The following is a 13,065-nucleotide window of genomic DNA, read 5'->3' as shown; positions in this document are numbered from 1 at the left end:
GTTAGTCGACATCTGAACAGGTCAGGTCAGGATGCTACAGACAAGATGTGTATGTGCAAGCCTGAGGTGGGTTGTTTGCTTTTCATTTTTTTAGTTTTTGGCAGCACTGTGTGGCATGCGGGACCTCAGTTCCCCAACCAGGGGTGCAACCCACGCCCCATGCAGTGGAAGTGTGGAATCTTAACCACTGGACCACCAGGGAATTCCCTTTAGCTTTATAACATGGGATCTTGAATCTAGTTCTGCCATTAGCAATGGCCCCTGGTCAGCAGGACTAGAGTTCTGTAAGCTAAGGAAGTCTTTGGTCACCACACGAACGGACACACGGCCTACGTCCGAGGCCAGAACTCTAAGACAAAAATGAACCCAGCTGGGAACAGTATACTAAAATTGGAACTATCTTCACCTCTCCTATGTTCACCACAGATCATTTTTTTGAGTGGTTTAACACCTGAAAGTGAAACAGCCATTACAAACAAAAAAAAAATTTTTTTTAAAAATCTCTCCCTAAATTCCCAAGCTTCATAGAAAATACATTCTAGGAAATAACACTTTAGAGCAATCAATAGCCTTTTTAATTGTAGAAAGCTTTCAATGTGTATGGTTCCTCTTAATGACATCCGAATATAACAACCCTATATAACTACCAACCTACATTAAGCAATTCTCATGGGGGGGGCCACAAAAAAACCTGCACAATCATCAAGAGGGAGGCTGGAGGAGGGAGGAGGGAGGAGGAACACAGCCCAGGCAGAAATACGCAGTGGAACTTAATCACTGTAATTTAGACTTTGTCACCAAGTCCCAGGTACAAGCTCTTTTATGCACTGTCAAGAGATCTCCACATTAATTGCTGTTCCTGTCTTCCGAGGACACAAACGCTCTAATTTGCAGTGATTTTAGTTTCTCTAGCAATGTGCATTTGGTGGCTAAGTCCCCCTTTCCTCCAGAAAAGGAAGTCTGCTAAAGCTCTGATTATCCAGCTCACTCTGCCAAGATCAACAGATTGAAGTCACAAAGCATCCCCGTTACCAGAGTCACGAATGAATGTGACAAAACCTATCAGTGGGTGGGAAGCCTGGCCATCCTCCCTGAAAGGCCACATTCTTCCTTAGCAACTTTGATTTTCAACAGAAGAGTTATTTCTAAATGATGATTTAAATGATTTCTGCATGGTCAGTTGGAAGCAGAAAATGTGGATAATCCTTTAAGACCTTCAGGCAGCCTCAGTCAGCATATCCAGATAATGCAAGCCCAGGTGCTGACTTTTCAGAGGGTACTTTGTACATCCCCTGGGATTTGGCAGATTTGTGAGATGGCACAGCCCACGCTTTGTGCTTTGGTTTCAGAGGCCCAGCTCTTTTCAACTTTACTCCGTGGTGACGCCATTTGAGACAAGACTTCTACGACTGACTTTCTTCTGCCATCAAATGAAACCAGAGACACATCCCCAGATGGAGAATCATTTCGAAAAAGACATTCTCCTTTCAAAATGAAGAACGGAAAACCAAATCTAGGAGTCAAGGTAAACCTGAAAACCACAGAGGAACTACTGTTCTGGGTCAATGCACAGGCCATACTTAATGAGATGGTGGGTGTGCCAGAAACAGCAAGCCAGTGGCTCAACTCTGTGTCAAGTGATTCCACGTCTATATTATATTATTATGGTATTTGACGCCTGGCTTTCTGTCTTCCAAACACTTCCTTAATCCACTTGAACCAAACATTCTGTTTTCTGAATTATGGAAAGGTAACTGGATGCATGGTACCCAAGAATCCTGAGAGGACTTTCCCAGTTGCCTTTCTGCTTGGAGGCCATGCGGTTTCCAGACCTGTGGCCATCACTTTTTTTTTTAACATCTTTATTGGAGTATAATTGCTTGACAATGATGTGTTAGTTTCTGCTTTATAACAAAGTGAATCAGTTATACATATACATATGTTTTCATATCTCTTCCCTCTTGCGTCTCCCTCCCTCCCACCCCTCTAGGTGGTCACAAAGCACCGAGCTGATCTCCCTGTGCTATGCGGCTGCTTCCCACTAGCTAACTATTTTACGTTTGGTAGTGTATTACTGCAATGTGGTAGTGGTAAACAGAGATAAAACTCCGGAAACACAACGGGAAGCTTGCGAATCTTATCAGTAACAATACAGACAATGGGAGAAGTGAATATTTAACTTATCAAGTTAAAACCAAATTAAGTCAGGGATGTCCTCTCTCATTAAGATTATCTGGGGTTTACTGACAGATTATGTGCCTGGATTCCCGTTTGGAAAGTAAAACAAAACTCAACTTCTCTGCTACTTTTCTTGAGGGCATGATAGTAAAAGAAGCCTGGAAGACAGCAAGGTTGGATGCTATCATACAAGCTGATCAACGACTGACAACAATAAAAGGTAAAAGGAGAAACCACCACAGAGATCAACAGGCCCCAAATGAGAGTGATGGAATGTTTCCTCCCTAAAAGAAAGGATCTTATACTTTGGATTGTAGGCTCAAATCCAAAAGAGGAAATGAAAAATAGTATTGACTTTGCCTATCACCCGCGATCTCCAAGGATACAGGGGAATGTGTACTTTTCTCTTCTGAAAGGTAGACGGGCTGTGTCTAATTTTAGCTACACTTTCCTGTTGGACAGCCCCCCCAACACGTGACTGTCAGGAGCCAATTACTGAAAACAAACTGCGAACACTGGGTAAGCGATGTTCTCTGATAGAGAGGCAGTGTGAAAGATGCGTTCAGCATCATAAATGATGCCGTGATAGTCTTGGAAAAGACCCCTCCCTTTTAAAAATATGGTTAAGATTTTCTTTTAATGTCTTCCAAAGACTGTCCCATTCTATATTCTCTATCACTAGCTGGAAGCCACATGACAAAATTCTTCTCTCATGCTGGTATGCAGCTAGGAATGTTTTTATAAAATCAGATACAGCTATGAAGAACAAATCTGCAAACCTTTCCCACAGTTTAAAATAATGCACTAGGATGGCAGGAATAAAGGATTTGGGTGGTAAATAAAAGGCATTAAATATATAAAAATAACTGTCACTGTGCAAAAAAAACAAACCAAAATAAAAAAACCCCTTTCTTTATACACTCTTGAGCAAAGGGAAGTGGGATGAGGCCGGAAAATGGCCGCAGGGAGGCCAGGAGTGGGAGGGGCAGCAGGGAGGGGCAGTTACCTGGTGTGGGAGGCAGCGTCATTGATACTGAACGTGCTGTTCTCCCTGGTCAGAGGGTTTGAGCCGGCCTGGCTCTTGGCATGGATGTCCAAGCTCAGGGAGGACTCGGTTTTCCGGTCCATGCCGTGGCTCTCTGAATCTAAAGTCCGATCTGCCATGGAGATGACTTCACTGGAACTGTGCCACAGGGGGGCCACTTTCTCCTTGCCCGGCCCCGAGCGTGGTGACGACGTGGCCGCCCCCAGGGAGGCCGTGCTGCCGTGGCTAGGGCCGTAGGAAGTGGTGTCAATGCCGCTGTCTGCGGAGGTGCCTTGCAAGTAGTTGTAGCTGTTCAGCTCGGATTCGGTGCGGTCCCCGTCATACCACTTCTCGTCGCTGTGGGCGCTTGATGCGTTGCTGGAGAGGGTATTGCTGCTGGAGTGGCTTGAGTAGTGGCTCTCAGACTGCAAGGGAAGCAGGCTTTCCGTAACTACAGGCTTGGCTTCTTGAACAGCAGGGAAAAAATAACGGGGGAATGACCCTGTGAAATGTGTCTAAATAGGGGGTTCTCAAGACACAAAAACTCCTGTGAACACAAAAATAAGGCGGGAGGTATCTGGAAAAACCTACTCAGAAGATTCCATGGCGGACAGTGCTGGAAACTTAGTTTTTAGAATCCATTTTTCATTATTTGGCTTATGCTAAAGCATGGATAGTATTGAGAGAATTTTAATCAGAGAAAAACCCACCTAAACTGTCATTAAAGTCTTTAATATCTTAATCTTAAAACAGAAAGTGATACTTCCAAAGGGCTTATAATTAGAAAGACCCTATTGATCATAGTAAATAGAAGGCAGAATATAAAACTTTCTCTTAAAGACATCTTTTCTTTCCCCATATAGCATCTATTTAGGAGACAGCTTTCTAAGGAGTGCTTAGAGGTAAACTTACACAGAGGTGCCAAGAGAATTCAATGGGGTAAAGTAATCTTTTTAACAAACAGTGTTAGGGGAACTAGATATCCACATGCAAAACAGAATGAAGCTGGGTCCTTACCACACAGAAAAGAAAACTCAAAAAGTCAAAGACCTAAGTGTAAGGGCTAAAACTATAAAACTCTTAGAGGAAAACATAGGTATACATCTTCATGACCTTGGATTATGCAATGGCTTCTTAGATATGACACCAAAAGCACAAAAATGATAAGAAAAAAAAATAGATAAACTGGACTTCATCAAAATTAAAAACCTCTGTTTCAAATAACCCAATAAAAAAATGGGCAAGGGATCTGAATAGTCATTTCTCCAAAGAAGATATACAAATGGCCAACAAGCACATGAAAGGATGCTCAATACCATCAGTCATTAGGGAAATGTAAATCAAAACCACAATGAAGTAACACTTCACACACACTAGGATGGCTCTAATAAGAAAAGCAGACAATAAAGATGGTGGGCATTGTTGGTATGAATGTAAAATGCGGCAGTTGCTGTGGAAAAACCATTGCAATCCTACTCAAGAGAAATGAAAACCCACGTTTACACAAAAACTTCTACATGAATTTTATAGCAGCATTATTCATAATAGCCAGAAAGTAGAAACAATCCACATGTCCATCAGCTGATCAATGGATTAAAAAAATGTGGTACATCCACACAATTATTCAGCCATAAAAAGACATGAAGTACTAATACATGCTACAACATGGATGAACCCTGAAAACAGGCTATGTGAAAAAAGTCAGACACAAAAGGCCACATATTGTATGATTCCATTCATATATGATGGAATGTCAAATAGGCATATCTATAGAGACAGAAAGTAGATTCGCAGCTGTCGAGGGCTTGGAGGGGATGGAAGAGGTGGGGTGACTCCCTAAGGATACAGGTTTCTTCCTGGGGTGATGAAAATGCTGTGGAGTTAGATCGTGGTGCTGGTTGCAAAACTCTGTGACCGTACTAAACACCACTAAACGGTACACTTTAAATGTGGCAAGGTTATGATATGTGAATATGTGGTATATGAGTCATCTCTCAATTTAAAAAATGTGGGCAGAACCCCTGTTGCACAGTGGCTCAGTTGCTTAGAAAGAACATTTTATGGCTAACCAAAGAAATACAATTTCAAAAGATACCTGAGTAAAATAATATTTAAGTGAGAGGGGGGTCAGAAGTTCAGATACTTGGTGGAGATGGAGAGAAAAGGAGAGAAAAGACTTGTGTGTGTGTCTTTACCAGCTGCGGGGAGAGGGCCACAGGAGGACCATCTTGTCTCACTTCCAAGTGAAAGATCTCCTCCCCTTGAAAAAGGATCAATCCCAGTTATTTTACTGATGCTACTCTAGTTTTTCTCAATAACAACGTCTGCATTATAAGGCCATCATTTATTTTTCCTATTTCCTCTTTAGCGCTGGACCTGGGCTGTAGAATTTGCTAGTCCCGGCCACGCATGGCTACTGGGCATTTTCAACGTGACTCGTCTGCATTCGGATGTGCTGAGTGTGTGAAGTACAGGACAGATGTATATGGAGATAAAACTCGAACCACATCTGGAATTTGAAGTGTTCTAGCCAAATTTTAAAAAGAAGAAACAGGTGAAATTAACTTTAACGATGTATTTTATCTAACCCAATCTTTCCAAAGTATTACTTGACCATGTATTCCATATAAAAATTGTTAATGAAGGAGGGGAAATTGACAGGTGGCCTAGGGTAATCTAGCACTTACAAGTGGAACTGTGACAGCGTCACATTTCATCAGTAACTCTCTCTCCCACAGCCTAGCACGCTCATGAACGTGTTGTGCTCTCTTTAAGCTTCAATATTCATTTCACTGAAGCAAAACTGAGCCCTCTCATTAAAGTTCTGAGTATCTTATAAATTAGTGAATATGAAATACAGAATCTCCTCATCCTATAGAATGACATAAATATAAGTACACATTCCAGTGAAGAGACAGACCAAGGAAGTCAACTGAATTTAAAGAGGGAGGAAACGATAGCCTCTTCTTCCCAATCCTACCTGTAAGTGATAAGGAACTGCTTATAACTATGGTAATGGGACAAAAATGTATGTAGCCCTGGAAGATAAGAGAAGCAGTAGGGGGGCTTGTCAGGAAGCTGTCTGTCACCTTGATTGGTGCTCCAGCCATACATACCTCATGCTGGCAACTGTGTAAGCAAATAAAATCTATATCTAGGCACATTCTATTCCAGACATCAGGACTGTTTGTGATTGGATCACACGGCCTTCTATCCAAATCTGCAGGTGCATACCAATGAGGAATTTCAATTTATCTCAAAGCAAGCTTAAGGCCATTGGCAGTAGAAATTCCGGGGCCGTGGCAGCCAACGTCCACCTTCTACTAGGACGACTTCCTCTCTGACATTGGGGAAGAAAGAGAGAGCAGACCGGTACCATTTTCACCTTGCAAGAAAGGTACATGGCTAGGGATCTATCATTTTTATTATTTTACAGTGAACTTACGTGCCCTTGTTTGTTTGGAGACAAATGAACCACCGGATCCTGACGCATTAATCTCCCACCGGGGCTCTCTCGGAAAGCTGGCAGTACCTTTGATACTGCTGGGAGGTGGCACGTTGGCTCTGGAATACAGAACAGGACATTCTGGTGCAGGCACTAAACGGATACTGGCACAGGTTGACAAACGAAGACGGCTTGCCATTGCACCTCTCAGTTCACTGGCCAGCAAACTCGGAATTTCAGCAAGAAGCTTGTTGAAAGTTTACACAATAGACAGCATGTCAAAAACTAAGTGGCTGATGGATAAAGCTTGCAGCTGGTGACAGTGTGTCACATCATACACATTAGCATAGCCAAGTACCACCAAACCAGAGGCCATGAACAATGCGGCAAAGTTAGGAATCAGCTTTCTGTTTGGGGGGGAAAGTCTCAAATATATGGATTAAATTTATGAAATTCATTCATTGCAAAGTGTGGCTAACCTCGCTTGGTCTACATTACCTAGACAGGCATGGATGCAATCACGTGTTACTTACCATGACACTTTGGAAATATTTTACCTGTATATTCATGCTGCTCGAGGACAAAAGAATTGAAATCCTGAGGTCCTCTATAACTGTAAGCTAAGCACAACAGAAAAGACACACAGCAACTAGTTTACTTAAAACAATTGCTTCCTTTTGGACTCCACTGGCATTCAGGATGGGGTTCAAAAGGTGAAAGGTAAGTGATTTAGCCTCTTTCACACACCTAAGAGCTCACGGCAACACTTCTGCATTTCTGCAACACCACTCCTAACACATACAGGACTGGGCGGTGTACTCTTTGACTCTCAACCGTATCCAAAAGCAGAGAGGCAGAAAAACAAACTGCACTGAGATAAGTGAGCCAATTAAGCAAGCTAAGCTCCACATCCCCCCTGGGCATCAGTTTATCACACACTGATGGACAGAGACAGGTGGGGTCTGGCTAACAAGTAAGAATCTGCTTGACATTTTCAACCAGTGACCTGAAGGTCATTAGAAAATTGTGTTCTTACAAATTGAGTGTAGGAAGGTCAGCCCCTTATACACTCAATACAGTGTATTGAGGAATGAGAACATAACAATTACTTGTCTTCATTCCTTCCTAGCATGGCTTGTACCAGCAAAGCCCCAGATTCCTTCTGAAGTGCCAGGCAGAAAGGGCTGGGTTATCCTTCTGGAATGCTGGAATATCAAAAGTTATAAAAATTTATTTGAACATTTTCTTTGAAGCCTTAGATTCTGGATGGAGAAAGGCCTTGGTTAAAAAAAAAAAAGGCTTCTGTGGCAGGCTCTAGGGGTATCTTATTTTTTTAAAAAAGGTATACCTCACCAAAAGGATAAATGAATGTATTAAAAAGGTTCACTGATATTCATTTCAGATTCATCTGTGCGACGTGGATGCCACTAAGCTAAAGTTGATGTAAGGAAAAAAAGACTAGAGAAAGGCTTATGTGAAAGAATGAAGACGGGTCTAGGACAAACCTTGTAATGACCCTTTCAAGTCCCAAGATACTGCTTCATTCCCCACATGACTTCACATGAGTGGGAAGAGGGACCCTGAACAACGCACAAAGGCTCGAGGGCAGCTTTGTTCAAAGCCTGCAACTAGGAGCCGGAAAAAGCTGCCAAAATCATATGGAAGAAGGGATCCTGTTCAGAAGGTATTACCCTCTCAACAGTATCAAAACACACGGGATTTGAAACATTCTGTCAAGAGCAGAACAGTGGATCAGAATATGCTCAGGTTTTCGGTGGCGGGGTGGGAGTTGGGATGAGAGTAGGGAATGACAGACGGCTTCAGTAACGAGGCACATCTCACTGAGGTGATGGAACAAAGCCTATCTTCAGAACCTAAGAATTTCGTTCCTCTTCCTCAACTCCTGTCTTAGCTGAATGCATCTCCACTCCCTTCCATGTTCTTGGGTTGTTTTCTCTGTTGACGCCCCATTGAGCAGCTGGGAGCCCCAACCTGGCTCCAACCTCTGCACTGAGGATGCCCTTCCCAGGCATGGAACATGGGCACAGTCGTTAAAACAGAACAAAACGATGCATTTGCAGAGAAGATAAAATGATGCGGGTCTTTGCAGAGAAGATAAAATGATGCGGGTCTTTGCCTTACACGCAGATCTTTTTTCAGCCCTGAAATTTACTTCTTTTTATGGTACTCTGATGGGAAAGCTACTAGAGATAAGATAAAGGGAAAAAACCCTAACAGTCCAGATTCAAGTCCCTGATGTATCAATTGTGTTGCTACTTAATCCCTGGTGCTACTGTGTTGAAACTTAATCTTGCTCATGGCAAAATTTTATTGTATCAACTAGTGTTTTGGTATCTTGTAGAACTGCTTAGAGAGAGAGAGGGAAGGGCTATGTGCCAGAAACCCAAAGGAAGGCTCAATCATGCAAATCTTTCCCTTCCAGCTGTTTTATCCTAAGACATTTCCTTAGCTGACAGCTTAATAGCAGAGCCAGGGGAAAAAGCATATAAAGGGAGGAAAGACATTCTCACCAAGCTACAGAAGTGACTAAAGAACAATTATATTTCTTTCCTGCTCTGCACATAGTTTAAAAAAAATTTTTAAACTCAACATTAAGAATACCAACTAATCTCCCAGGGCGCTTATACTGGGCAAAAACAAACAAATAAATAAACAAACAAACAAGGGGGGAGGGAGATACTTAGGACACATGTGGCTTGGTACTCTGGCATTTTAACCTTGGTGCTGAAAATAATTCCTATAACCTTTCTGTCTTTAAAGTCGGGGCTACTTAGAATTCCTTGACTTTTCTCTCAGGTCTTAACTGCTGCTTTCACTTATACATAAGCTAACTGAGACTTAATGCTTATTCCCATTTATGACCCAGGGCTGTATTATAGAACAGAATGCCCTGATGACATCCAAAGGTAACCAATGTCACCTTAGTATAAAAGCAACTTGCTTTTTGTAGGAATTAGTTACTTACCCATCTGGTCGGCAATGCTATCCTCACTTCTTTGCCAGCTGGGTGTGGATTTCCCGCTGCCACCAATGTCTGACTGGGTGTTCTGCCTGTCGATGGAGGCTGGGGATCTGCGGCTTATTCCAAACCTGTGGTGATTTCCCCAAAGGCAAAGATAACATCAGGGACCTTACCCATAAGGGAAGGTAGTCCTGGGAGTAATGAACTAAACTCTAACGACAGGTATTACTAGTTTTGCTTACATTTCTGTACTTGCGTACTCATCCTCGTGCATGTGTACGTGGATGCTGGAACTGTGGATGCTATGGTCAGTATACACCCCTCTGTTCAGAAAGGTATGTATGCTAAGCATGTAAACTGTGAACAAGGGCAGGGCCCATTAGGACCGAGCCAACCTAAGAGACATGCAGTAAGAAACCAAAAATCTTCTGGCCTTGAATAGCTAAGCTCAGACTGTCATTCGCACCCAAAAGAAAAATGTCACCATCCTAGTGTTCCGTTTGTGTCGTCCAATTGGCACATTCCAGGGGTTTCTCTTAACTCGGTTATCTGCTAAATCACTAAGGCACTCATTCTTGGAACAAGTATTTTCTGAGCACTTACTCTAAGGTCTGAAAAACAAAGATCGCTATCATTTACATTACATAGGGACCACTTCCAAAAGTATAAAAGTTTTTGTTTGTTTGTTTTGTTTTTCTGGCGGTATGTGGGCCTCTCACTGCTGTGGCCTCTCCTGCTGTGGAGCACAGGCTCCGGACGCGCAGGCTCAGCGGCCCTGGCTCACGGGCCCAGCCGCTCCGCAGCATGTGGGATCTTCTCGGACCGGGGCACGAACCCGTGTCCCCTGCCTCGGCAGGCGGACTCAACCACTGCGCCACCAGGGAAGCCCCAAAATGTATAAATTTTAAATCGCCTTTAGGAAGGCAATTTGGAAATAGGTAAACTGGCATATATAAAGGCAAATGTCTATTCCTGGAAAGAATGTTTAGCTATTTAATGAGCCCATTTTAATTTTCCCTGTGTAGACTAATAATATAACATAGGCTTAACTGAAGCATATGCCTTGATTAGTAACATCAGCAAAGCAAATACTGACTGAGCCCAGGGAAAAGGGCCAGAGTATAAAATTCAAAGATTCATGTGGAAATTTACAAATCTGAGTGTGGTTACTAATGAATGTATGAGTAATCTACACAATAAAACGCAAAAGGGCCTGAATTAACTGATGCATGTGACAGGTGTCTTCTTTGCTACAAATTGATAAATGTGTGGGCAGAACCACCAAGGGGTGCATTGGAAAGAGCAGGAGATTAGGAGGAGGAAGGCTGGGAGCCAAGTTCAGCTTCTCCACCCAGAGTCACAGCAACTCTTATATGGATCCAGGGAGAAACATCTATATAAAAGCATTTGGAAAGCAGGGAAACTACAAAATATTTTAGTAAAACTCCTACTACAACATCTCCCTCATTACTTTTGGCACAAATCACTGTCATTTACAAACTTGACTTCTACGTCTCACTAAACAGAGTTACCTCCATTATTAAAAACAAACAAAAACCTTGATTTATGAAAACTTCAGTGAAAGGGCCCATTGAAAACAAAGGATTCACTAATTATGATCTCTGCCACTTCCTCCCTAGGTGGGGTCCTTGTTTAGGTTAGGAGAATGAATATCCTCAAACGGGTCCTATGATCCTATTCTATTTAGTTATCCTATTTAGTTAAATATCTATTTATTAAATAGATTAATTAAATAATTTAATAGATTTACTAAATCTATTTATTAAATATCCTATTTAGTTATGTGCACTAACTAAATTAAGACTTTTCAAAAAGCCACAGAAGGCTTCCCTGGTGGCGCAGTGGTTGAGAGTCCACCTGCCGATGCAGGGGACACGGGTTCATGCCCCAGTCCGGGAAGATCCCAAATGCTGCGGAGCGGCTGGGCCCGTGAGCCATGGCCGCTGAGCCTGCGCGTCCGGAGCCTGTGCTCCGCAACGGGAGATGCCACAACAGCGAGAGGCGCGCGTACCGCAAAAAAAAAAAAAAAAAAGCCACAGAGATCAAAGTAAGAAGTGGATCGGAATCTTGCTTTTACTTTTTGGTAGCAGCGGAAACCAAAGACAACTTTTTAAACTTCTGAATTTAAAGTCAAATGCTTTTTTGGCTGTCTGCTTTTAAAGAAATGATAAAGTAAGGCTGCCTTTCAACTTTGCCTTGAAAAACATTTTCATCCGATGAACTTTCAATTTCAGTTCTCACACACACTCCTAGTTTACTACGTGCCAGGGCATCAGGGCTATGAAGGTCCCATCCTTGAGGCGCTCAGACAAAACCTGTTCTAATTTGACACTGTGCCTCTTTCTGAAGAGCTTCATTGTCCCTTTGTTTGGAGGAGCACTTAATACTTTAAGAGTCACGGTTCGGACTTGAAGGAGTTTTTAAGTAATCATTTGGCTGATACATGAAACGCGTTCACTGACCAAGAACTTCTACCTCGTGAGACAGTCCATTGCTCTCCAGGGCAGGCTGACAGCTTCGAAATACCTTCCTCATAATGACAGCTTCGAAATACCTTCCTCATAATGACAGCTTCGAAATACCTTCCTCATAAACTCCTTCTCTATAACTTTCACTTATTGAGCTCAGTTGCCCTCAGAGACAAGTTTAATCCCTCGGCTAAGAGTGCTAGGAGAAAGCCATCGCGGCCTCCTTGCCTCCACAATGCCCACCTGTGGGCTGCACATCCGCGGTTACGATTCTCACACCACGACCTCCAACTCCGCATCTGCCCGGTCCATCCTTCCCTCTGCACGTGCCCTGCCTCGTCAACATTCCTCAGAGTACGTGGCCCCAAAACACATCTCAAGGATGGTAGAACAGACCCTATGTCTTTTCATCAGTGTTGCTTTTTAACTCTCTCTCATTCCCATGCTAAACTGGTGCAGGTGCCTCTTCCGCCTTCACTCAAGTAGAGCAGGTTTTATTAACCAGCCTGTGAAACTGTGCCTCTCAACTGATTTGGATGGTCTCAACATCCTTACACCAGGGAGCAGGCAGCGTACACCACGTACAAGCAAGGCACAGGGAGGGCAACAAAGGGGCGGATTACATTTATGGACGATCAGTGTGTCCGGACCTGTTGTTATTACCTCACACTTTGGAGCTTTTCCAAGTTTAACATTAATGAGTTTGCAGCAGACTCCACACACTCCTGCTTCACTGTCACCCTGTACCTAGTTATTTTTACTGGGCTAAGTTAAGGAGTAGATGTAACGATTGTTCCCTTGGTAAGTGTGAACTTTAGGATCAAACCTGGCCCATGAGTAAGGCATGTGAATCAGACAGTGAACACCAATATCTCTTGCATCACTGATACAGACAACAATTGCTTGGGATCTAAAGGAAAACACTCTATCAGTATCTTCTTGTAAA

The 13,065-nt window shown here is 42.9% G+C and overlaps 1 protein-coding gene across 12 annotated transcripts in view; it reads right to left on the bottom strand.

Moving 5' to 3' along the window:
* SIPA1L1 (signal induced proliferation associated 1 like 1) overlaps positions 1-13,065 on the bottom strand; it is a 373,251-nt gene that overhangs the window by 41,980 nt on the left and 318,206 nt on the right. For 8 of the 12 annotated variants that reach the window (XM_032621332.1, XM_032621336.1, XM_032621335.1 and 5 more), the window contains 4 exons: positions 9,634-9,758; positions 7,205-7,267; positions 6,648-6,766; positions 3,185-3,627 (listed from right to left, as the gene is read on the bottom strand). In XM_032621332.1, coding sequence (XP_032477223.1) covers positions 3,185-3,627; positions 6,648-6,766; positions 7,205-7,267; positions 9,634-9,758 — 750 coding nt within the window. The remainder of the gene's footprint in view (positions 1-3,184; positions 3,628-6,647; positions 6,767-7,204; positions 7,268-9,633; positions 9,759-13,065) is intronic. The other 4 variants (XM_032621344.1, XM_032621339.1, XM_032621341.1 and 1 more) reach the window with 1 other exon arrangement.

The sequence above is a fragment of the Phocoena sinus genome, chromosome 2 (genome assembly GCF_008692025.1).
Source record: "Phocoena sinus isolate mPhoSin1 chromosome 2, mPhoSin1.pri, whole genome shotgun sequence".
Lineage (NCBI taxonomy): Eukaryota > Metazoa > Chordata > Mammalia > Artiodactyla > Phocoenidae > Phocoena > Phocoena sinus.
Note: the sequence above shows the minus strand (reverse complement) of the source record. Positions and strands in the feature narration are given on the sequence as shown.